Source organism: Lactuca saligna, chromosome 3 (genome assembly GCF_052625555.1).
Source record: "Lactuca saligna cultivar CGN05327 chromosome 3, ASM5262555v1, whole genome shotgun sequence".
Classification (NCBI taxonomy): domain Eukaryota; kingdom Viridiplantae; phylum Streptophyta; class Magnoliopsida; order Asterales; family Asteraceae; genus Lactuca; species Lactuca saligna.
In genome coordinates this window covers 65,438,415-65,462,710 of record NC_136419.1, presented here as the reverse complement: position 1 = coordinate 65,462,710, position 24,296 = coordinate 65,438,415, and the positions used below count along the sequence as shown (strand labels likewise).

Below are 24,296 nucleotides of genomic sequence, written 5' to 3'. Positions count from 1 at the left end.
CGTATTCTAAGTGGATGGATAAGAGTGATGTGACACTTGCTTGGAGGACTGGTATACAAGACTTATATCCATGGGTTAATGTGTGTTTATTTGGGATTTGCATAGGAAATGAGGAATTTCATCAAATCACAAAGTCAAACTTCCTTGTCATTTTCTTGATTTAGGATAAGGTTTTCCTAAATCCTAAACCTTTTATTTTGATGTAAATATAATTTAAATAATTAAATTTGGCATAAAATAGAAGTTTTAGGGGGTCTTAGTTAAGAAAAACACGAGTTTGGTGAGATTCCTGACGTCAAAATGCCTTAAAATGATAAAATGGTGCGAAATGGTCAAAACTCCAAAGTCAAGGAGTGAATTCTGGAGGCATTATGTAAATTCTGAAGCTATATTACAATTTTCGTAGGTGCTGGGCGAGTTTCGAAGCTCTTCTCCTAATTTCGGAGTCCATAGGCGAGATCTGGAGTGACCTTCTCGGATCCGAAGTCGCGTGCGAGTCAGGGCGAGGCCAGCAGTCCGGACCGAGGTGCGAAGCCGGCTAGGAAGTTCCGAAGCGATGCGAGAATGTTCGAAGCAACTTCTAATTTCCGGAGTGGATTCAAGGGTTTCCGGATGAGAGGCTTGTAACACCCTGTTCTGGATTATTTTGTGATTTAGGGCCCATGGGCCTTAATCCGAGTATGAGAAGGTTTTGAGGCGTTGAAAGAGAAAGGTTATTCCCTTTTGGGATGTGGGTGAGGTAGGTTGTGTGATAAAAGAGTCGGTTTGTGTTTTAAAGCCCGAATGTATTGTTAAGGCGCTGGTTCGGGCTTTTCGTAAATTTTGGATCTGAGTTCGAGTGGGATTCAAGAGGAATAAAGTTGATAGAAGTGTAGGGCTTCTCGTTAGCTTTCTGTGGATATAAGGATCGTCGGAAACGGACTTATAACGAAGAAGTTATAGCCTTCAGAAGTTATATGGTTTCAGGCTTAGCCGAGTACGCTGGGCGTATTCAATACACTGGGCGTAATTTAGAGTACACTGGGCGTAATGACCAGGGAGGGTCACGAATGTTCTTCAGAGTACGCTGGGCATACCATATGAACGCTGGGCGTACGCCAAACAGAGCTGAACGCTATTTTAGGGTTTACCCTATTTAAGGTCCTTAACTCATAACCTAACCCTAATACCTTCAGCATCCATCCCTCTAAACCCTAGAAATCGACCCCAAGCCTCCATTTGAGTGATTCTTGAGCATTTTGGTGATTTAGTGAGTTTTTGGTGCATATTGTGGAAGAAGGAGTTTCTTGAGGAAGCATTGCTTGGCTTGGAGCTTGTGGATCCAAGCCCGAATCATGTTGATCTAGCTCCAGAAAGCATAAAGTTTGGATCTTGGTGGTTTTCTCATATGGATCTAGTGGGGTGATGACTTGTTGTGTTTGGCTTTTGAAGAAGAAGGAGCTTTGAAAGAGAATGGCTTGAGCACCTAGCTTTTGGATCTATGTTCTTCTCTTGTTGGTGCATCCTCCAGTGAACTTGCTTATTATTGTGCTAGTTTTTGTTTTGGGTCCATTTTAGGGTTTTTGGTCCTAAAGCTTGAAGCTTTATGAGTGGTTAAGCTCCACAGCCTAATATATGTCCCTTTAAGTGTTTTTAGTGGAAAGGATTCATAAAAATGAGTCTTTGGATGTTGGAATCAAACCATGCATGAGATATGAGAATTTTTGAGTAGTAAAGAGTGAGAGTTTTGTGTTTGGGACTTGATCAGCCATGCAAAGGCTTAAAGTCACGAGCTTTATTGAGTATGAGCCCTTATGGAATCCAGATCTAAGAGTATACCTATGGTCTTAACTGATTAAGACCAAAAGAGTTGGAAAAGTAAATTTGGGGGTACGCTGAGCGTAAATCTAGTATACCCCGCCCGCGTACTAGGTTGGTGTCCCCGATCAGGATTCGTGTGCGATGGAGTACGCTGAGCGTACCAAGGGAGGTACGCCCCGCGTAACCCCACTGTGGACTTTTTGGGCTAAGTCTTATATTGGGCCTTAAGTTTTGGGCCTGGAGTTTGGGCTTGTTGTGCTTGAGATTTGGACCAGAGGAATATGTATATGTGCCTTGGGCCCTTGAGTTGGGCTCGCCTCTTGGACTTGAGAGTTGGGCCTCAGTAGAGTCCATTTATTATTGGGCCTTGATGGGCCCAATGGGTTTTGGGGTTATTTATGGACTAGTTAGTGGATTACCTTTAGACCTAGAAAATGAGGGTTGGGACTTAGATCCTAATTTGAGATCATTGTAAATATGGCTCAGAGGTAGAGGCTGGTGCGCAACAACAACATTTGTAGGAGCCGTTCATCGTTCGAGGTGAGTCTTCTCACTATACGTTACCTAGAGTGGTATTTATGTGGACCTGAGGGTCTTATGTGCTATGTATGAGATTATGTGAATCTATGTGTTATGTGATATTTGTATGTTATATGATTGTATAGACCGGACCGGAAGGTCCAACGATACAGACCGGACCAAAGGGTCCAATGATTCAGACCGGGCCGGAGGACCCAACGAGCTACGAGATTGGAGGGTCCCGCTGAGACACATCCATCGGAGGGTCGTACAGTAGCCTCGAGTGGCGTATGTGTTGTGTGTGGTATTTTGGGGAACTCACTAAGCTTCGTGCTTACCGTGTTATGTGTTATATGTTTCAGGTTTTTCTCAGGATTGCGGGAAGGCACCGACTTGATTGTACACACCAGTGAAAGAGTTATGTTTCGAGGATCCTGGATTTGTAATCAAACAAACATGGAGTTGCGTTTGTAAATTAAATAAATGAGGTTTTTATAAATGTGTCATGAGAATTATATGATTTTAAATGAAAATTTTGTTTTGAAAATTTACGTTGTTACAAGGCTTCTCTATAGTCCATTAGAGGGTCCGAAGTAGGAAGGGGGTTCCAAAGTGAATCAAGGCATTTCAGACCAAGAGGGTTCCGAACCAAGAAGTTCTGGACCAAGAGGGTCCTTTTGGGGCTTTCTCTTCTAGTTTTGAGCTGTTTTCGACTGAGGAACATACTTGGAGATATTTGGGAGATATTCACTATACTTGGAGAGATTTGGAAGAGATTTCACATACTTAGAGAGATTTGGGAGAGATTTCACATACTTGGAGAGATTTCTTATACTTGGAGAGATTTGGGAGAGATTCACTATACTTGGAGAGATTTCGCATACTTAGGGAGATTTGGGAGAGATTTCACATACTTAGAGAGATTTGGGAGGGATTTCTCATACTTGGAGAGTTTTGGGAGAGATTCACTATACTTGGAGAGATTTCGTATACTTAGAGCGATTTGAGAGAGATTTATCATACTTGGAGAGATTTGGGAGAGATTCACTATATTTGGAGAGATTTCACATACTTAGAGAGATTTGGGAGAGATTTCACATACTTGGAGAGATTTGGGAGAGATTCACTATACTTGGAGAGATTTTGCATACTTAGAGAGATTTGGGAGAGATTTCACATACTCAGAGAGATTTAGGAGAGATTTTACATACTTGGAGAGATTTGATATACTTGGAGAGATTTTAAACACTTAGGTGTATTAGCACAAGTATCACAATAGTCCTTGCTTACTTGAGGACGAAATTTCCTTAGTCAAAAAGGCTAGATGTGATATTTGGGGGAAGCTCACTAAACTTTGTGCTTACAGTATGGTTTCAGCTACCTCTGGTTCGAAAGGAAAGGGCCTGACATGATCACACAACATCCACTAGTGTTCTGCATTCTATGATTTTGTTTTGTACTATGATAACTTTGATACAATTTCCTTACACATGGTTTTGGTATTTGGAATGAATGAATGACTATTTTGGTTGACTTGAAATAAAGACTTTAACTTAGTATTTTTGGGACGTTACAAGTTAGTGTCAGAGCCTTGGTTTGAGGGATTTGGGCACACTCTCGGGATTTGGGCACACTCTCGGCTGACCTTTATATGCATGCTGTTTGAGCTCGTAGAACTGCATGCTAGTATAGATTTTGGATATTTGATAAAATGACCTATTTAGGTGATGCACTGGATTGGACTACTCAATGCTCGAATACTACTTGCTTTGTGATTTTAGGGACTCTGTTGGTGTCAGCTAACTATTAAGTGAATACGTTAAATTACATGTTGTGGGGATTAGATAATTTTAGAAGGTTGGGTTCAACCCTATTGCATAGCTCTTGTTTCAGTCCAACCATTGTAGGTGGGATCTAGCAGTCGAAGAATTATCTGGTGTTAGTGAAATATAATTATATTTGTAAGGTAGTTAGAAGGTATTGGAGGGATTCTCTTCTGCACTTAATGGCGGAGTGTGGTGGGGAAAGGAGCCCTAGGAAATCCTAAGAGATGTTTTAGCGCATAGGACACTCTATAGTGCAAGTGAAGTAATTAATAGTAGGGAAGTGACTTGGAGGATTTGAGGCGGTCCTTAAGTTGGGTTTCCATCATTAAGCGATTATATTGTGGTTTTAGACCCATGACTCTTGTGGTAGATGTAACCAAATCTCTCGTTAGAGGTTTGGTAAACGGATTGACAGTATACTAACACCGCCAACTAGAGTATAAATCCAACCAATTGTGGATTTCAAGTCACTGGTGTGATCTATCCAGCTAGCATAAAACATACCCTTCTAGTATTCTATTTGATGAAGAATACGTCAACTCAAAAGTACTTATCCATTTCAGGTATCCCAGTACTATACCCACTGTCTTCCAATGCTCTGTCCCTGGATTGACAGTATACTAACAAAATTTGCTTACAACGAATGCAATTTCAGGTCGAGTGCAATGCACTGCATACATCATGCTCCCAATTGCACTTGAATATTCCAGTTGAGCCACTGCTCGACCAGAATTCACATTTAGTTTCACACTTGAATCAAAAGGAGTGTTGAATTCCTTAACATTCAAATGTTGAAACTTTGTTAGAATTTTCTCTATATAATGAGATTGACTCAGAGAAATCTGAATGCCTGTCCTTTTCACCTTGATACCACAAATTGTATCAACTTCACCAAGATCTTTCATCTTAAAGTTCAAGGATAGGTATTTCTTCATCTCAAGAATACCTTTTAGGTGAGGGTCAACAATCACCATATCATCAACACAAATAAATATTACTACTATGTAATCGGATGTGTATTTGGAATAAATACATTTGTTAGCATTATTGTGTTGAAGACCAAAAGGATTTACAGTGGTATCAAATCTCTTATGTCACTATTTAGGAGCTTTCTTCAACCCGTACAAGGATTTAATAAATCTACACACTTTATTTTCCTGTACAGGTATCACGAAACCTTTAGGTTGCTCTAAGTAGATCTCCTCTTTGAGATAACCATTAAGAAAGGATGTCTTAACATCCATTTTATGAATATACAATCCTTTCAAAGATGATATTGGTATGAAAGTTCTAATAGAATTGATCGTATCAACTGGGGCATATGTATCAAAAAATTCGATCCCTTCTCGCTGCATGTAGCCTTTAACAATTAATTTTTCTTTATAAGCATATATGGATCCATCTGGATGATATTTTCTCTTGAATATCCATTTGGATCCTATGGGTCTCCTCCTTTAGGGCAGATCAACTAACTCCCAATTTCCATTACCCATAATTGAGTCCATTTCATCATTGATAGCTTCCTCCCACAAATGAGCATCTCTAGACGTCATGGATTCGGTAAAGGTCTTAGTATCATCATCCAAGTTAATGGAGAATATGACCTTTATTGTAACTTTCTTTTGTGTTCCTTCGACCAAATAAGAATTGAAATCGTCTCCAAAACTTTTCTCTATTCTAGCCCTAGTACTTCTCCTTGGTTCCTCCACTATAGGAGGAGGTAGCAGTGTTTCTTGAGAAGTACATGAAGATGTCGTATGACTGGAGTTTTCATCATCCCTAGAAAACTTGTCCTCAAAGAATTCCACATCTTAACAACACATGATTCAATATCTAATAATCGACAAGCCTTATTATTGTGAGAATATCCAATGCAGCAACCTCATCATGCAGGATCTCACGAATCCTCGCATCCAACTCGTGCGTACTCATCTGACTGACAACCTCGGGTTGTACAGACCCACCCGGAACTCCCTCTCCTGCTCCTGATCCTGACCTGGATCCACTCCCAGCGTGCCCTGAAATCTCCATACTGAAAATAAAACACTAAAATCTCAGACATATTCCACTATCCCGGGAACCAGATCTCATCCCAACCCTAAAGGTCATGGTTTCCCTGATACGCGTATGAGTCCGTGCTTTCAGTAGTACGGGCCCATACTACCTTCCACACCTACCCATACTTGTATAAAGTACTTCCACAACACTCTAGCGACATACATAACAACACTCTATCCTCACAACTAGAGGAACACTAGAAATCTCTCACAAGGAACCCTAGGCTAGCAGGCATCATAAATCAGGCAACTCATCAAGAAATCCTGAAGATCCCTAGCCTAACTCTAGCATGCTGTTCTATCAAAGCTCAATAAAACAATCGTCATGTCTGGTACTTTGGGGTTACTTACTGGCTCCGGCTGATCGTACCTCCGCGTCCTCCTTTACTTATTTTTTTTGAAAACCATTTTAAATTCTCTTTTGAAAACCCTCCTCGATTTGAGACTGGAGTCACACAAGTGTTCCTCCAATTCACTCAAACCAGGGCTCTGATACCAACTTGTAACATCCGAAAAATACAACCAATTTAAAATTTTCAAAACAACCCGATTTTCATTAACATGTCTACTAAAAGGTTTTCAATACAAATCATTAGAGTATTCCCAGAACCACATTGCTACAAAATCATGAGGAGCGGTACGATCGCGCCTTCGCCTTGCCACGGTCTCCTGAAGAACCTGAAAAACATTAAACCACAACTGTAAGCCCGAAAGCTTAGTGAGATACCCCCAAAATACCAACCACGTATACGCCCTTCCAGGCTGCGACCTTCCGGTCCAAAACATATTGCCTTCCGGCCCATAACATATAAAACATACATAACATAACAGAACATAGAACAACCATGCATATCGGGTCTACTGTGTGACTGGTCCGCCGTATCGGGCCTTCAGTCCATCGGATCCATCCTCCTGGTCTAGTCATGTCCTTCGAGTCTACAGTGGGGTTGGTCCGCCCGCATAGGGCCTTCAACCCACTTGGTCCACTCTCTGAGTCTACAGTGTGATTGGTCTACCCGCATCGGGCCTTCAGTCGGCCTGGTCCACTCTCCGAGCCTCGGCACGTCTGGTCCGCCCTCGTGGGGCCTACAGCCTATCCGGACCGCTCGCTGGGCCTTCGGAATAACCGGTCCGCCCTGGGTATCTTGGCCTACAGCACAAAGCAGGACCCGCCTCAACCCATCTCTAGTCCAAACAACCATGTGCACAAAACATACAATCATATAACAGTCATAGCCAACAAACCGAACGAACAGATCACATAGCATATCATTACCCTACCCAGGTTAACGACCTAACCGGTCACTAGCATAGCATCACTTTATATATATCGGGAAACTGACCTTAACAAGGTCTCCTAGCATGTACCATCCTAGCTACCAGGATGCAGACACATCAAACAATAACATAATAACCATATCCGAATTTCAATCCAATAAAGGGCCGGCCTTGGTGCCTTAGACCCTTTTGATATAGTGAGGATAGCTCACCTCGAAACGGCCGGCTGAAAGGACAATATCCCGCTGCTCCGAACTCTGACACAAACTCCTCCACTGAACATCAAAACATACAACTCAATAAATTCCCTTAATTACCAAAATACCCCTGGAAGACAACTGGTCAACCTTGGACAAGTCAAAGTCAACCCCTGACTGACCCTACTCGTCGAGTCAACCCGATGACTCGCCGAGTCCTTATGCTCAGAACTTCCTTCAATCAGCGACCCAACTCGCCGAGTTGCTCCAAGACTCGCCGAGTTCAACAACTCTAAGTCCACTCGCACCCAACTCACTGAGTCATCCCTTGACTCACCGATTCCTCGACTCAACTAGAAATATTGGGACTCCTCGACAAGACTCGCCGAGTCCAAGAACAGACTCGCTGAGTCCAAGGCTATCTTCAACCTACTCGCCGAGTTGTTCTTCCAACTCGGCGAGTTCCGGGCCATCTTCAAGCAACTCGTCGAGTCCACCCATGTGACTCGTCGAGTACCACTGGTCTGAATCCATACAGAAGCATCTCAGGTCATGCAATTGATCCAAAACATAGATCCAACCTCCTACAATCCATCAATCACGTAAAGTGGCAAACTTTACGTGAATCTAAAGTGATCTAGGCCTTATTCACCTTAGAACCAAGGTTTGGGACATGATAGCTCCATTAACAACACAAGAACAGGGGCTTTAATGCTCTTAAGATCTTCTCCACTCCAGATCTGAGGTAGCAACCTCAGATCCATACTCCAACATCAAGATGCCACACAACCAAGCTCCCCACACAACTCCAAAATGAGAATCTAGGAAAACACAGCCCAAGAACGAAAGTATTACCTCCAAAGGATGCCTCAATAGCAATGAAACTCGAATCCAAGCAAAGCCCTTTGATCCAAGCCACTTCTCCTTCAAGATTTCTTCAACCAACACCTCTCCAAGCTCTAATTTGCTCAACAATGGGACTCCCTACGAATTTAGGGTTTTTGGGACTCAAGGAGGGAATAGAGGAGGCTGTGGAGGGGCATAATGCTCTTTATATAGGGCTCAACCCCGAAAATTAGGGTTTTCTCCATACAACACCTACTCGCCGAGTCCATCTTTGGACTCGCCGAGTAGGCCACTTGATACGCAACCATAGTCGCGACCTGACTCGCCGAGTCTATCCATGGACTCGCCGAGTCACCCTCCGAAACTTACACTTTTAGCCCTTCAACTCTACTCTTGAAATTCCGGGATGTTACAATTCTCCCCCACTTAAATTAGGCTTCGTCCTCGAAGCCTACGACATCTCATCTTCAAATTACTTCCCACGATGCGCCACCTGACCTAGACCGAACCAAGTCCCTCAAGGCACAACCATAGAACCTAGAAGCTCACCTTCTCCTTCCATACGGTGCCCCAACTATCTACTCAACCTGGGCACCAGCTGTACCCTCCGATAACCGCACTCAACAACCGAGAATTACCCATGAGGCCTTACTGCTCCAATTCTCATCTTTCACTTGACTCATATGGCTATAAAACCACGAACCATCGGATCCCCGATCCGAATCCCACTCTATCCATTCCATGATGATAGAAAGACCCATTCTTCCATTCCGGAGCAACTCCCCCGAGTTCTCCTCTCGCAATCACACACACATGCTGATCTAGCTCTAGCACCCTCAGGTTTGGAAAACCCGATACACTGATGATCTCCTCAAACATCCTTCCAGGGTGAACCGCTAACACATACCCAAAACCCTGATCAGAGTCTCACTGAGAGTTCAAGACTCTCTCTCTGCATTCCTTCCGAACCCCTCTCCCTGGTTCTACGCCTGCGGTATTCCCTCCACGCCCTGGGCAAACATATCAAGTCGAACGAGCTTTTATTCTACCGCCGCAACACGCTACTCAAAGACCATCGACGGACCACTCTAATCATAACTCTACACTGCCGCTTTCACTTCCGTGAATTCGTACTCCCTTTCGGAATTTCATCCCTCCCTCTTTCCTTACCAAGGAAACCACTCGTCCGCCCTGTCACCATGAAAGGCACTATGGTGCTCATCCCACGCTACATTACCTCTTTAAAGAGTACCCAACATCCATGCATTACCACTACTCTGACTCTCATCGCAGGGACTCTCAAGCCCATGTACTACCTTCACTGCTCAAGATCGCTACCCGGGGCCAGACCTCCCAATGTAATCACACTGCAACATACGCAACCCATAACCTCGAGCCGATCCAACAATACTTGCAGAGTCTTCAGCATGACTGGACCGCCTCCCCAGGCCTTCAGCCAATCTGGACCACTCTTAGAACCTTCAGCCAATCTGACTGGATCGTTCTCCGAGCCTTCGGCCTGACTGGTACGCCTACCGGCCTTCAGTCTATCCGGACCGCTCAACTAGCATTCATCATTCCGAACTATCCCTTCGGGAAATCCTCCCGTGCATACCGTTCTAGCCCTCTAGGGGTTCCGAACTCTATCTCCATCATACATACTCGATCCCGGCCTGCTCTCATGCCTTCCACAATCAATTACTCTAGGTCTGTATTCCGCCCCACACGCCTGTTACTCACCCATACGAGCCTGCTCTCGGCTGATAGAAATACCGCTGAATTCCCCAAGCAGATAAACAACCTCTCAGGCCCAACGTTCATCCGGAGAATTTCCAATTCTCCCCCACTTAAGACACTGACAATTAATCACCGGTCGCCGTCACCGATCTCCCAAAGCAACCTTGCAGAAAATCAACACTTACACGCAAAATGTTTCTCACCAGCGCTAACAACTTTCATAAAAATCATGTTTCGACACTGAACAACCCGCTCGAAAGGAACCCAATCTTCAATTATCCATTCCTCAGACTACAGAATCTACCCGGCCTTAAAGCCAACGCCGTATCCGCCACCAATCCTCACAAGATAATCAACGATAGCTCGAAGTACTAATCCATAACCATATCGATCATTCAGGGAACAAAGGATACCAAAACGAAATCTCGATCACAACTCGCCAAACCCTCAAGGAACAACGGATACCACACGAAAACCTGAAACGCAATTCCATAACCAACGAACGAAACTAGCAGATAACAATACTACATAATAATCATAAATGATCAAAAACAACAGAAAGAAACATACCCGCAGCAGCAAGCTGAAAAACACGAACCTAAGCCCTTGGGGGCTCCGCTCCACCCTGACCTCCACCTGTGATCCTCAACGTAGCCGGTGCTGGAGCCTGCACCGGTCCTGCAGCAAGCCGTGGACAGTTGACCTTCAAATGTCCAACCTGATGACAATGATAGCATATCCTCAAATCCTGAGCCGACACTGACTGCCGACAATCCCTCGCATAGTGTCCCTCCTTTCCGCACTTGCGGCATGCTCTACCGGACCGACAAACTCCGGCGTGACCCCTTCCACACTTACCACAGATGTGGTTACCCTGATCTCCCATCCTAGAATCAACGGTCTTAGACCGTTTCGTCGCCGGCTACGAGTGAACCGGAGCTTGCCTCAACTCACACATCTGCAACTCAATCTCTAACTCACGCCGCCTGGCGGCCTCCTGCAACTCCAGCAAAGTCTCGCACCTCTACGCAGACACAAACTGTCTGATGTCTCTCTTTAGCATACTCAGATATCGGGACATCTGAGCCTGCTCCGAAGCGAACTCAGGGCAAAACATCGCCCTCTCAGTAAACATCCTGGTGATTTCCGTCACCGATTCCGAATCCTGTTTCAGCTCCAAGAACTCCTGAGCCAACCTCTCCCTCTCGACCTGCGGAACATAACGAGTACTGAACATCTCTCTGAACCGATCCCATGAAATCCCAGCCCTCTGCGCATCCGAGTACGACCCCGTGGTCAATCTCCACCAATCCTTTGCCCCGAGCCTTAACAGGTTCAGAGCACACCTCACCCTCTGATCAGCAGGGCATGAACACGTGAAGAAACATCCCTCCACATCTGATAACCATCTCATAGCAACAATCGGATCCTGAACTCCATAAAAAGTGGGAGGCTTCGTATTATCGAAGTCCAATACTGAAAACCTCTACTAGCTCCCCCCCCCTGCCGCTGCTACAGCAGCTGTAGCCGCCGCGGCAGCCATCTCCGTGAGAGCCGCATAGCGCTCATCAAAATACTCCACCATGGTGGTCTTGATCGACCCAAACAACTCCGGCAGCTCAGCCCGAAACAATGCAGCAACCTCATCATGTAGGATCTCACGAATCCTCGCATCCAACTCGTGCGTACTCATCTGACTGACAACCTCGGGTTGTACAGACCCACCCGGAACTCCCTCTCCTGCTCCTGATCCTGACCCGGATCCACTCCCAGCGTGCCCTGAAATCTCCATACTGAAAATAAAACACCAAAATCTCAGACATATTCCACTATCCCGGGAACGAGCTCTCATCCCAACCCTAAAGGTCATGGTTTCCCTGATACGCGTATGAGTCCGTGCTTTCAGTAGTACGGGCCCATACTACCTTCCACACCTACCCATACTTGTATGAAGTCCTTCCACAACACTCTAGCGACATACATAACAACACTCTATCCTCACAACTAGAGGAACATTAGAAATCTCTCACAAGGAACCCTAGGCTAGCAGGCATCATAAATCAGGCAACTCATCAAGAAATCCTGAAGATCCCTAGCCTAACTCTAGCATGCTGTTCTATCAAAGCTCAATAAAACAATCGTCATGTATGGTACTTTGGGGTTACTTACTGGCTCCGGCTGATCGTACCTCCGCGTCCTCCTTTACTTATTTTTTTTGAAAACCATTTTAAATTCTCTTTTGAAAACCCTCCTCGATTTGAGACTGGAGTCACACAAGTGTTCCTCCAATTCACTCAAACCAGGGCTCTGATACCAACTTGTAACATCCGAAAAATACAACCAATTTAAATTTTTCAAAACAACCCGATTTTCATTAACATGTCTACTAAAAGGTTTTCAATACAAATCATTAGAGTATTCCCAGAACCACATTGCTACAAAATCATGAGGAGCGGTACGATCGCGCCTTCGCCTTGCCACGCTCTCCTGAAGAACCTGAAAAACATTAAACCACAACTGTAAGCCCGAAAGCTTAGTGAGATACCCCCAAAATACCAACCACGTATACGCCCTTCCAGGCTGCGACCTTCCGGTCCAAAACATATTGCCTCCGGCCTATAACATATAAAACATACATAACATAACAGAACATAGAACAACCATGCATATCGGGTCTACTGTGTGACTGGTCCACCGTATCGGGCCTTCAGTACATCGGATCCATCCTCATGGTCTAGTCATGTCCTTCGAGTCTAGAGTGGGGTTGGTCCGCCCGCATAGGGCCTTCAACCCACCTGGTCCACTCTCTGAGTCTACAATGTGACTGGTCGGCCCGCATCGGGCCTTCAGTCGGCCTGGTCCACTCTCCGAGCCTCGGCACGTCTGGTCCGCCCTCGTGGGGCCTACAACCTATCCGGACCGCTCGCTGGGCCTTCGGAATAACCGGTCCGCCCTGGGTATCTTGGCCTACAGCACAAAGCAGGACCCGCCTCAACCCATCTCTAGTCCAAACAACCATGTGCACAAAACATACAATCATATAACAGTCATAGCCAACAAACCGAACGAACAGATCACATAGCATATCATTACCCTACCCAGGTTAACGACCTAACCGGTCACTAGCATAGCATCACTTTATATATATCGGGAAACTGACCTTAACAAGGTCTCCTAGCATGTACCATCCTAGCTACCAGGATTCAGACACATCAAACAATAACATAATAACCATATCCGAATTTCAATCCAATAAAGGGCCGGCCTTGGTGCCTTAGACCCTGTTGATATAGTGAGGATAGCTCACCTCGAAACTGCCGGCTGAAAGGACAAGATCCCGCTGCTCCGAACTCTGACACAAACTCCTCCACTGAACATCAAAACATACAACTCAATAAATGCCCTTAATTACCAAAATACCCCTGGAAGACAACTGGTCAACCTTGGACAAGTCAAAGTCAACCCCTGACTGACCCTACTCGCCGAGTCAACCCGATGACTCGCCGAGTCCTTATGCTCAGAACTTCCTTCAATCAGCGACCCAACTCGCCGAGTTGCTCCAAGACTCGCCGAGTTCAACAACTCTAAGTCCACTCGCACCCAACTCACCGAGTCATCCCTTGACTCACCGATTCCTCGACTCAACCAGAAATATTGGGACTCCTCGACAAGACTCGCCGAGTCCAAGAACAGACTCGCTGAGTCCAAGGCTATCTTCAACCTACTCGCCGAGTTGTTCTTCCAACTCGGCGAGTTCCAGGCCATCTTCAAGCAACTCGTCGAGTCCACCCATGTGACTCGTCGAGTACCACTGGTCTGAATCCATACAGAAGCATCTCAGGTCATGCAATTGATCCAAAACATAGATCCAACCTCCTACAATCCATCCATCACGTAAAGTGGCAAACTTTACGTGAATCTAAAGTGATCTAGGCCTTATTCACCTTAGAACCAAGGTTTGGGACATGATAGCTCCATTAACAACACAAGAACAGGGGCTTTAATGCTCTTAAGATCTTCTCCACTCCAGATCTGAGGTAGCAACCTCAGATCCATACTCCAACATCAAGATGCCACACAACCAAGCTCCCCACACAACTCCAAAATGAGAATCTAGGAAAATACAACCCAAGAACGAAAGTATTACCTCCAAAGGATTCCTCAACAACAATGAAACTCGAATCCAAGCAAAGCCCTTTGATCCAAGCCACTTCTCCTTCAAGATTTCTTCAACCAACACCTCTCCAAGCTCTAATTTGCTCAACAATGGGACTCCCTACGAATTTAGGGTTTTTGGGACTCAAGGAGGGAGTAGAGGAGGCTGTGGAGGGGCATAATGCTCTTTATATAGGGCTCAACCCCGAAAATTAGGGTTTTCTCCATACAACACCTACTCCCCGAGTCCATCTTTGGACTCGCTGAGTAGGCCACTTGATACGCGACCATAGTCGCGACCTGACTCGCCGAGTCTATCCATGGACTCGCCGAGTCACCCTCCGAAACTTACACTTTTAGCCCTTCAACTCTACTCTTGAAATTCCGGGACGTTACAACTTGGTTTCTTGAAGCTTTGTTTCGTGGGTCCCAAGTTTCTTTTGTTTTGTCCTCCGAACTTGGTCTTATGACCATAACCCATAACTGATACATGGTGCACACTCGATCTGACTTTACCATGCTTGTATATGTGTTTCCTCCTCAACGTGAAGGTGTTTCATCAGATCATCCAAGGAGTAGCCCTAATATTTGTGTATCATTCTCTTAGAGAAGTCTTTCCACGAGGGTGGCAGTTTTGCGATGATCGCACCAACCTGAAAGAGTTCTGGTATCTAGATGGAGAGCACGTTCAGGTTGTTGACCATAACCTGGAGTTCATGCACTTGCTCCATGATAGATTTGTCATTAGCCATTTGAAAGTCTAGACTTTGACACTAGGTACTTGTTGGTACCTTCCTCATGTGCCTTGTACTTGAGTTCCAAAGCACTCCATAACTCTCTCGGATCTTTTACCTAAGCGTAAAGATCATAGAGTCGATCAAATTGAGTTCTTGATGTGACCCACACACAATTCCTCATACTCTCTATGTAGACTCCTTTTCTTTTCCCGATCAGAGATGACCGTTGGATCCACAATTTTCCCCGCCTCAGGAATTGGGCCAATTTTTGGTCCAAAACATAGGTGAGATTTAGCACATGAAGCATGAACTTGAACTTGTCAGCCCAACGAGTGTAGTTCTTACTATCGAATCGGTCAAACTTAGCAAACTCATGGTTCATGTAGTGGAGACTAGCAGTTGGGATTTAGGTGTCCATTAGTCTGTTGATTTATAAACACAAATTATAAAAAACATTTAAGATTGTTGTAAATCAAACTAATAGACACGGAAAGAAACCAACAAATAATATTGAGAATTATATGTCGATAAATTGCGATAAATAAATTCAATTATTATTATAATTACCAAGTTTCGTCCAGAAATCAGATCAATCCTTCTCGACCTAATCTGATTATACTAAAGGAGTAGAAGCAGACTCTCATGTTGTTGGACGAAAGTAAAGACGAAACAATAATGTAAAACCAACCTGTTGATTGCTGCTCTTGATCGTAGAATAATTGCACGGATCAGACTCCTGTCCTTAAAGGTTTTTACTTCGCTTCTTTTGGTTGTACGCAACAAAATAAAACCCTATGATTTAATGCAAAATTTTCGATTTTTCAATAGCAATGGAAAACAATAAACGCAAAGTGAATACTAAGAAACCGGGAAGAAATCGTAGAGAGAATGAAAGAGCTTTCAATTTTCATAAGTTTAATACGACTCCAGAGGGTTGTATTTATAGATGTCGGAACTCTAGAAGGTAATAAAGGGGCCACTCATGGGCCGCCCCCTAGAAACCCTAGGGCATTGACTTGCTCTCCAAGCAAGCTATTTTTGGGCCTTCTAGATTATTCCAACTTGACCTCCATGAAGTCAATGACGGTCAACCATTTGACCGGATCGGTCGAATCGACTTGACCCGAACTCATCAAAAATAAAAGCTCCTCAGCTCCTAATGACTGACGCGTCATGCGAAGTGCCAAGTGCGCCTAAATCGCGCCATTCCACGCACTCACGACGTCGGCTAGGCTAGACGCGCATATGTGGGCTTGGCGCATTCGTTTGATCCACTAAATCCTTTGAATGCCTATCAAAGAAAAAGACTTATAAACCTATACAAGATTTCGTCCCCCACCAATGTCAGATAAAGGAAAATAGCCAACTTACTATTATACCTTCATAATTTCCAACAAAGTCACATTAGAACTAATACATACAAATATATATACTAGAACTATATCCAAACACTACAAAGTTACCTTAATCTCTATCTTTTGAGGTTATTCCTTAGATCACGTAGTAATGCATTTTCAAATGATTATAATCTAATGAATGTGACTGAGAAACCATAATGCTTATGTAAAGGGAAAGTCTTCCTAAGTTATCTCAAATGATAATATGAATTACAAAGCCTACATATGTCGTTTTAAAAAATCTAGAATATAAAAGTATCAAAAGTTTTCGTAGTATACTATTTTTTACAAACCCACCATGAATAAAAGATATTTGCTGCTTGGAATGTTGAGTACCTAGGGAGAAGTATCTTATTACAAGAAGCAACTAGGAGCCATGAAGATATTGGGATCCAAGAACCACATTATATGATATCGTCTACAATTTCTAACAAAAACACTTAGACATGCACAATTATGTTGGGATTCCTCAATAGCTCCAAGAAATTCAAATGCATTATGCTATTCATAGAGTTTGGATTGAAAGGTTTGCTATATGCTTGTTTACCACCTAGACGTTGTATCATATTTAGAATTTGATAAATGGTTTAATCCATGAATACATAGATGTAGTTTATTGAAAATCTGACAAAATCCAATTTTCACTAGCAATAAGCCTATTAGGACATAATAGATCTATCAAGTACAAAATGATATAGACAAAAAAAAAAAAAAAAAAAACTACACTTATTTCGATCAAATACATCAATCATTTACCTATGTAGTAGACTTTGATGAAAATTTTCCTCACAAGTAACAAGCAATATAAAGCTATTTAGAGGTTTGTTTTCATAAATATACAATACGAACTATTTTCCTAAACAGCCTCACTCCACCTTTATTTCTCCAAAATAACCCCACCGTCATCACCTCTATCACTGCTGAATATGAAATCCACCATAAACCCACTAGGAAATAACATTTAACACCGGTGAACCCCTCTTAATCACCTGCACAAACACACACTACTACGTACAAAAGAGCTAATAGAAAACTGAAAACTCTAAATATAATACTGTTATAATGGATTCGGTATTATATAATCAGAAACGGGTTTCGGGAAGGACATAGAGTATGGTTGAGAAACAAACAACAGTAATATATTTGGTGTTTATCCAGAAAAACTTCATAAAAAACGGCTCGTTAGGTTGACCATATTTTATTAGTGTTTAAAATATATTTTTATGTTTCCCACTAAAGCAAAGTTTCATTTTCCCGCTCCCTGCCCAGGGCCCACACCCACACCCCACTCTAAAATACTGTTTCATGGAATTAGTACTCATTTTTCAATTTTGAACTTGTTCTTGGTTTCCTTTTGATTCAATTCAGGTTCATTAGTCAACCAAGATATGGGAAAAATCAAAGATATGGGTGACCGGGTTTGTCGATCGAAGTGAGAAGGAAGAAGGAATTGCGATTGGTTGAAGGGAGGAGGGTGTGGATTTTGGTGTTTGTGGTATGTTGATCGATAATTATGAAAAGGAAGAATGAGACACAATGCAGTCTTGTTGGTTTGCTTATGTGAGGTCTGGAACAAAAATCCCTAGATGGAAATGGAAGTATAGGAGAAACAAATGCAGTGCATCTCATGGTTCACATGCATCTCATGGTTTATTATAGATGACATTGTTTTACGACACTCACTTTTGTGTGTCATAAATGCAGTGCATCTCATGGCTCACATGCTACAATTTTACTCTAGCTAGTTTTATAATATTACAAATAGTATAATATAACCAAACATATAAGAACATAAACAACGAAATATGAACAAATGTAAACGAACGAACATAAACGAACGTGCAAAAAGATAGATGAACGATTCAAACTAATGTTGATGTTTGTGTACCTAAACGAACAGAAAATATTGTTCATGTTAATTAATTTACTAAATGAACAAATATAAATTTTTTTCCCACCGAACGTTCCGTCGTTTATAGCCTAATGAACCGTGAGGAGTGATTATAAGCAAACTTCTAAAATTAGATTCAAATCAAGTCAAATTTCACATACATAATGGATGTCCAGTTGAGAAGAAAATTGCTTTTCTTGTTCCCAAAAAAATGACATGTAAACAAAACTATCCACATTTTCTTTTGACATCACACCCAAAAGCATATGCATATCAACAACCATTGGTTCATCTCTTTACTTCCATCCATCGACCTCGAGTTCTCACACTTCTATCCCGACAAGGTAAAGTTTCACCACTTAAACTCAGTTTGTCGAATTGACTTGCTAAATCCCGACTTAGATCATTTCTCAAATCCTCAGGCCAAGTCATCGGTAAAACTTGATTTCTACATTCAACTTAACACGGTTAAACTAAAAACAAATTTTAGCATAAACGAAACATAATGTTCTACACATACCTTCCAGAACATTTTGTTTGACAACGTTTGATCATATCCAACGTATAATTTCCAAAAACCTGCTCCAAACTTTTTGCACATTGTTGTATCTGAGACAACGGTAAAATGTCCCAAACCTTTAAAATCTGAGCACAAAGTGAGTTCTCATAGACAATGTCTACACTCCAAACAAGGTACAAACATCCATCTAGATTATATGCCTCTAACATGTCACAAGTTCCACATGTGTCGTTAAGAGTGTTCTTATTGGTTTTTCGGAGTTGTCGCCAACCATTAGAGAGCTTAACGAGAAGTGATATAACTTGGTTACGAACATGAAGGCTCTCAATACTAGCCAATCTTTCCAAAATTGTGTTGGTGAAGTCCACCTGCCGTAAATCCAACACATTTAACTTTTATAAGGGTGAAAGCCTGTTTGTTAGGTAAGACATGACAAAAAGTATGGCCTATCTATTAATTCAATATGTGGACTCCTAGATTCTATCTACAAAAAGAGTCTTGATCAAGAAAACATACTCATATATATATATATATATATATATATATATATATATATATATATATATATATATATATATATATATATATATATATATATATATATATATATATATATATATATATATATATATATATATATAGGCATTTGAGACCTTATCTATTTTATGTGTTAGACTTATTATCATTTGTATGGTAATCAAGTCAAGTTTTGTACCATGTAGCACGTGCAACAAACGCTAGCTGCCTTAAAAAAATAGTATGTTTGACGTTAAAAAGTTAAGTTTGAATACTGTACCTTCCATTTTGCATCTTTAAAAAGTATTGAATCTTTTTTTAACAATGGGCCAAACTGGGCTAACTCAACCATGGTTTGCACCATGGCTTGAGCCAATTTCTTGTTTTCGCTAGCACTATAGACACAACCACGGTCTTCAGCATCGGAAACTAAAGCCGTCCATACTGAACCACTCTTGATCATGGTTTCTTTATTTCCCACAATCCACAAGCAATGTCTAGCTCTGGTTAAGGCTACATTTGCCCTTTGACGATTTGAAAGAAACCCGACACTTCCTTTCCAGTTACATCTTACTGTCGAGAATATTATGACATCTTCTTCGCTACCTTGAAACCCATCAACAGATCTTACATTCACAGTAAAAGTTGAACCATTCACCTGTCGATTATACTTCTTGCCAAGTTTTACTTGAATCGCATTGACCTGAGCCTTGTATGGAGAAATGCAGCCAACTGTAACCTTTTGTTTCTTCTCAACACATTCTGTCAAATAAAATGTGTTTATAAGTTACTATATATGACTAAAGAACACAAAATTAACGAGAAATGATGTTACCATTGAAAAGATTTGCAACAATCTCATCTATCACTGAGACTTCCACCATATTTCTAGTGCTATGGTTATTGTCGAGTTCCTCTTTTGCAGAATCTACATCGATGAACAAGTACGATCCATACATACTCTGTCGCAAAAAACGCTTTTCACGACCTTTATTAATGACATTAGGACCATCCAATATTTTATTGTCGTAAAACTCAGCATTGGGAAACTGGCTAATTGATGGATCCATCCTGTACTGAATGTTTAGTAGGTGTTTTTCATGTCCCAGTAACACCAGTCTTTCGAATAAGCTCCTTCCAAAATTAGCCTCTTCGCTAATCTATCAAGTTTAAAACAAATCATCACAAAAAAATGTGTCAGTAACAAGAATACTCCAAATGGAAACTCTTTGCAACTAATGCGACAATCACACTGTAACTTCTTTTCAACCAAAACAGTGGTTGCATTTTCTTTTGATTCCACACGTGTCTTGGAAAAAGTACAGTTTTAGTGACAGTTTCATGACCTTGCTTTGAACCATTGATGGCAGCTGCCTTTCGTCCCCAACAAGCACAGCATGTTGAACACCTGGAAGTCGTAAAGGGATTAGGGATTCACATTCTTTAAGCTGTGCAGCTTCATCGATCAAAACCAATTCTATAGGCATCATTTTGTTCATATTCAATTTGATAGAACTTGATGCTGTACAGAAGATCAAACAAGCACTATTCAGACAAAATCTTTTAAGTTTAAATATGTTCATAGGTTTCGGAATGACAGATGCATCGCGAAGCTCTTTGAGCGCAAGAAGGCATTCGGCTTTATATAATCTTAACTTCATAAAATGCGGTTCACCAATGCTTGAAACGGGTTTTTCATTGAAGGCTTCGTTTAAGCTTTTGTTACTAGTTACTATCTCTTTCACAGACTCCACAACCATCTGAATCAAATCGATTGAATGATACATTTTTTTTGCGTAAGCAAGTGAAACGGTTGAAGTGGGCAAATGAGTACATAAGCTTCGGATACAAGAAATAAGATCCTTTCCAAAAACAGTAACCCTTTTCATGGCAAACTCCTCGAAAGTCAATTGCTTTTCCTCACTATTCTCATGGGGTTTTCTCTCCTTTTTCTTCTTGCTTTTAGTCTTGATTATATTCAAATTTTGAGAAACAATCAAACGGTGGTATTCGTTCATGGGATCTTCAAGAAACTTAATCACACCATTCACACGAACTTTCCATTGCGATAAACTGCTAGAAAGAGCTCCGATTCTATTGTCAAGAAACACATCAAGAAGCTTTCGATGATCATCATGAATCTTCATTCTTTCTTTGTTACCAAATAAAACTATGTCTCCAAATCCATAAGTATGGCATCCAAAATCATGTTCGCGTACTATACTCAATACCCTCTCTGCAACACCTACCACAGCAACATTTGTAGGAGCACAAGTAAGCGTTCTGTGTTTTGTCCTTAACAACATGAACAATAATGAAGCCATAGTCTTTGTCTTTCCAGTTCCTGGAGGACCCCAAATCATTTTGATACACTTTTGATGCCAACATTTACTAGTAGCAAGACAACTTAACACAGCTTCTTCTTGTGAGCTATCAAGATTAAATGAATCAAATGCTGGCCTTAGTTCTGAGTCAATAACCTCCTTTCTTCCTTCACAATATGACTCCTTACAGTTTGTAGCCACCTGTATATATACGTATGTTTTAAAAAAAGTAATAAACTGAGGTATTTTCCAAATATTGAAGACTCCTTAATTAACCTCTAAGTTTCCTAAACTATCAAAGTTTCCATATAATTGTATTGAAGCTTGTTGATCAGAAAAAGTGGTATGTACCTTAATCTTGAATTAAATCTTTGTGATACTAGCATAAGGCACGTAGAAAAGAACAGATTAAATCTTTTTCATACTTTCCATGATGTAAAATAATCAGTGCACGTGAAATACTTTTAGGACAATTATAAGAGTTGTAATCTATATCTACCACTAATAATGAAGACTCCTTAACTATACCTCTAAGCTTCCAATAAACTATAGAAGTTTCCATATAACTGAATCTTATAACCAAGGACCTAACTAAAAAATTTAATTAATAATCAGTAACAACTTCACAATGTAAAAAGTGATTCTATATTATTTATGATCTATATATATCTGCCAAAAAAGACTTACAGGGGAACTCGACGACAATGTTCTTTCAATGATACCCATGTTGCCCTCCCAATTAAGAGCTCTCCATATACGCATATTTGTAGTCAAATTCGTCAGATGAACAGCAAAAGCCCTTGATGGTTTCTTTGTCTCAACTTCATTGGGTTCGATAAGGTCTGATGAGAAAATATGTATCGTAACTGGGTAACATTGGTCGTCTAACTGAGTAACATACGCAATGAGAAAACTGCTGTTTGGTTGATCAAGATCATCGATGCATTTGGGTTTAACTTGTGTCAAGGCAATAAGATCTCCAACTTGTGCCTCATAATCCATTCCAGTTAAGACCATGCGATAAAAAAATTCTGTCTCCTTTTCCGTTGGTATTCTTTGCAGAACAGAAATACAACTTGCCGGTGCCTGAGAGATTCCGGCGAGTTGGGATAGCAAATCTGCATGTGTTTCCTCGAGAAGCGGAAGGACGAATGAATTCACATAGTCATTTGTAGATGAAAACGTCAACGGAATTTCTTTCACCTGTGAAGAACATAAGATCTTCATCAGAAACTCCGTGTTAATTTATAAGTCCTGCATGCATTCGCGAACAGATGCCAGATAAAATTAACAGAAGAAGAAGAGAAACCTGCAACTTGTAGAGATCTTTGTTGAGTATATCCGACAAAGACCAAGAGAAGACGACGTCTAAAAGGCCTTGACATTTTCTATTTTGCGACTGTTGTTTCTGGTTCGGCTTGATAGTCCAAGCGCTGCTTGTGTTGGCCATTTTATAAAAACTTGGCTACGGAGTGTGTTTAGCAGAGATTAAAAGGGAAGAAGAAGAAGGGATTCTAGTCCCTCCATAAAATTACGAGAGATCGCAGTTTCCAATGTGACTTTCCATTTTCTTGCTAATCCCATTTACGAAGCTTAATTTGGTCATAGATATCTACTTTTTGTATTAAAATTATATAAAGAATAAAAAGAAGACGCTTTTGTATTCCTCTACGGCGCTGCTTCACCTCTCCATCGTCGGCGCAGCTTCTCATTTTTGCTTCACCCCCCTCGGATGTTAATTCTGTGAATACTTAACTCTTAAGGTAGAGAGAAAGCGCATCACATATAGTTTTTCTTGGTCGTCCCTTCTTTTAGAATGTAGTACAGTTACAGTTGCACAGGAAAAAGTAGGAAAGCAAAAAGTAGGAAAGCAAAACACAATAGCTAATAATGCAATCAAGGTATAAAAAAAACATAGTACAAATAATGAAAACAGATATAATACTAAAGGTTGTGATCGATTTAATATTAAGAATTGTTATTTATACTTTTATATTGACATAAATATTTGAATGATCTCTAATAGAATGTTATTGGTATGAATATATAAGAAATCAATTGTTACATGTGTTAATTAGGCCAGACAGAGTGGTAATAAGCCACGGGAAACGATCCTGCACCAAGAATCACCGCACCGGGATGCGGGAAAGGAAAGGCGAAGGTGGGGAAGGGAGTCCCACACTCTCTCTCTTCTTGTGAGTGGCTGAAATTTGTTTTTTTTTTTTTTTGAGTTACAGGTTTAACGAGAGAATGAAGATGAAAGCTTCTGGAAATGACATATTTGGCCCCTATGTTTTGGTTTTATGGCAGAATACGCCCAGATTTAAATTCTCTTCACAAAAATAGTTTTCAAAAATTACAAAATAGATCCTACACTTTTAATTTTCTACTAATTTAAATATTAGGTTTAATGTAATTTTATTTTAATTAATTAAATGCTTTTTATTTTTAATTAAATTTTATGTTTACTATTAATTTAAAAATTATAAATCATAA

At 41.3% G+C, this 24,296-nt stretch overlaps 1 protein-coding gene across 1 annotated transcript; it reads right to left on the bottom strand.

The window, feature by feature from the left end:
* Positions 1–18,547: 18,547 nt before the first annotated feature.
* On the bottom strand, positions 18,548–23,608 carry LOC145036739 (putative ATP-dependent helicase C29A10.10c). Its single transcript, XM_078985210.1, has 7 exons — positions 23,110–23,608; positions 22,488–23,003; positions 20,823–22,001; positions 20,312–20,636; positions 19,757–20,238; positions 18,961–19,328; positions 18,548–18,888 (listed from the first exon to the last, which is right to left on the bottom strand). The coding sequence occupies exons 1-7, from the start codon at positions 23,248–23,250 to the stop codon at positions 18,729–18,731; spliced, it is 3,171 nt and encodes a 1,056-aa protein (XP_078841336.1). The 5' UTR covers positions 23,251–23,608; the 3' UTR covers positions 18,548–18,728.
* Between the last annotated feature and the right edge of the window lie 688 nt (positions 23,609–24,296).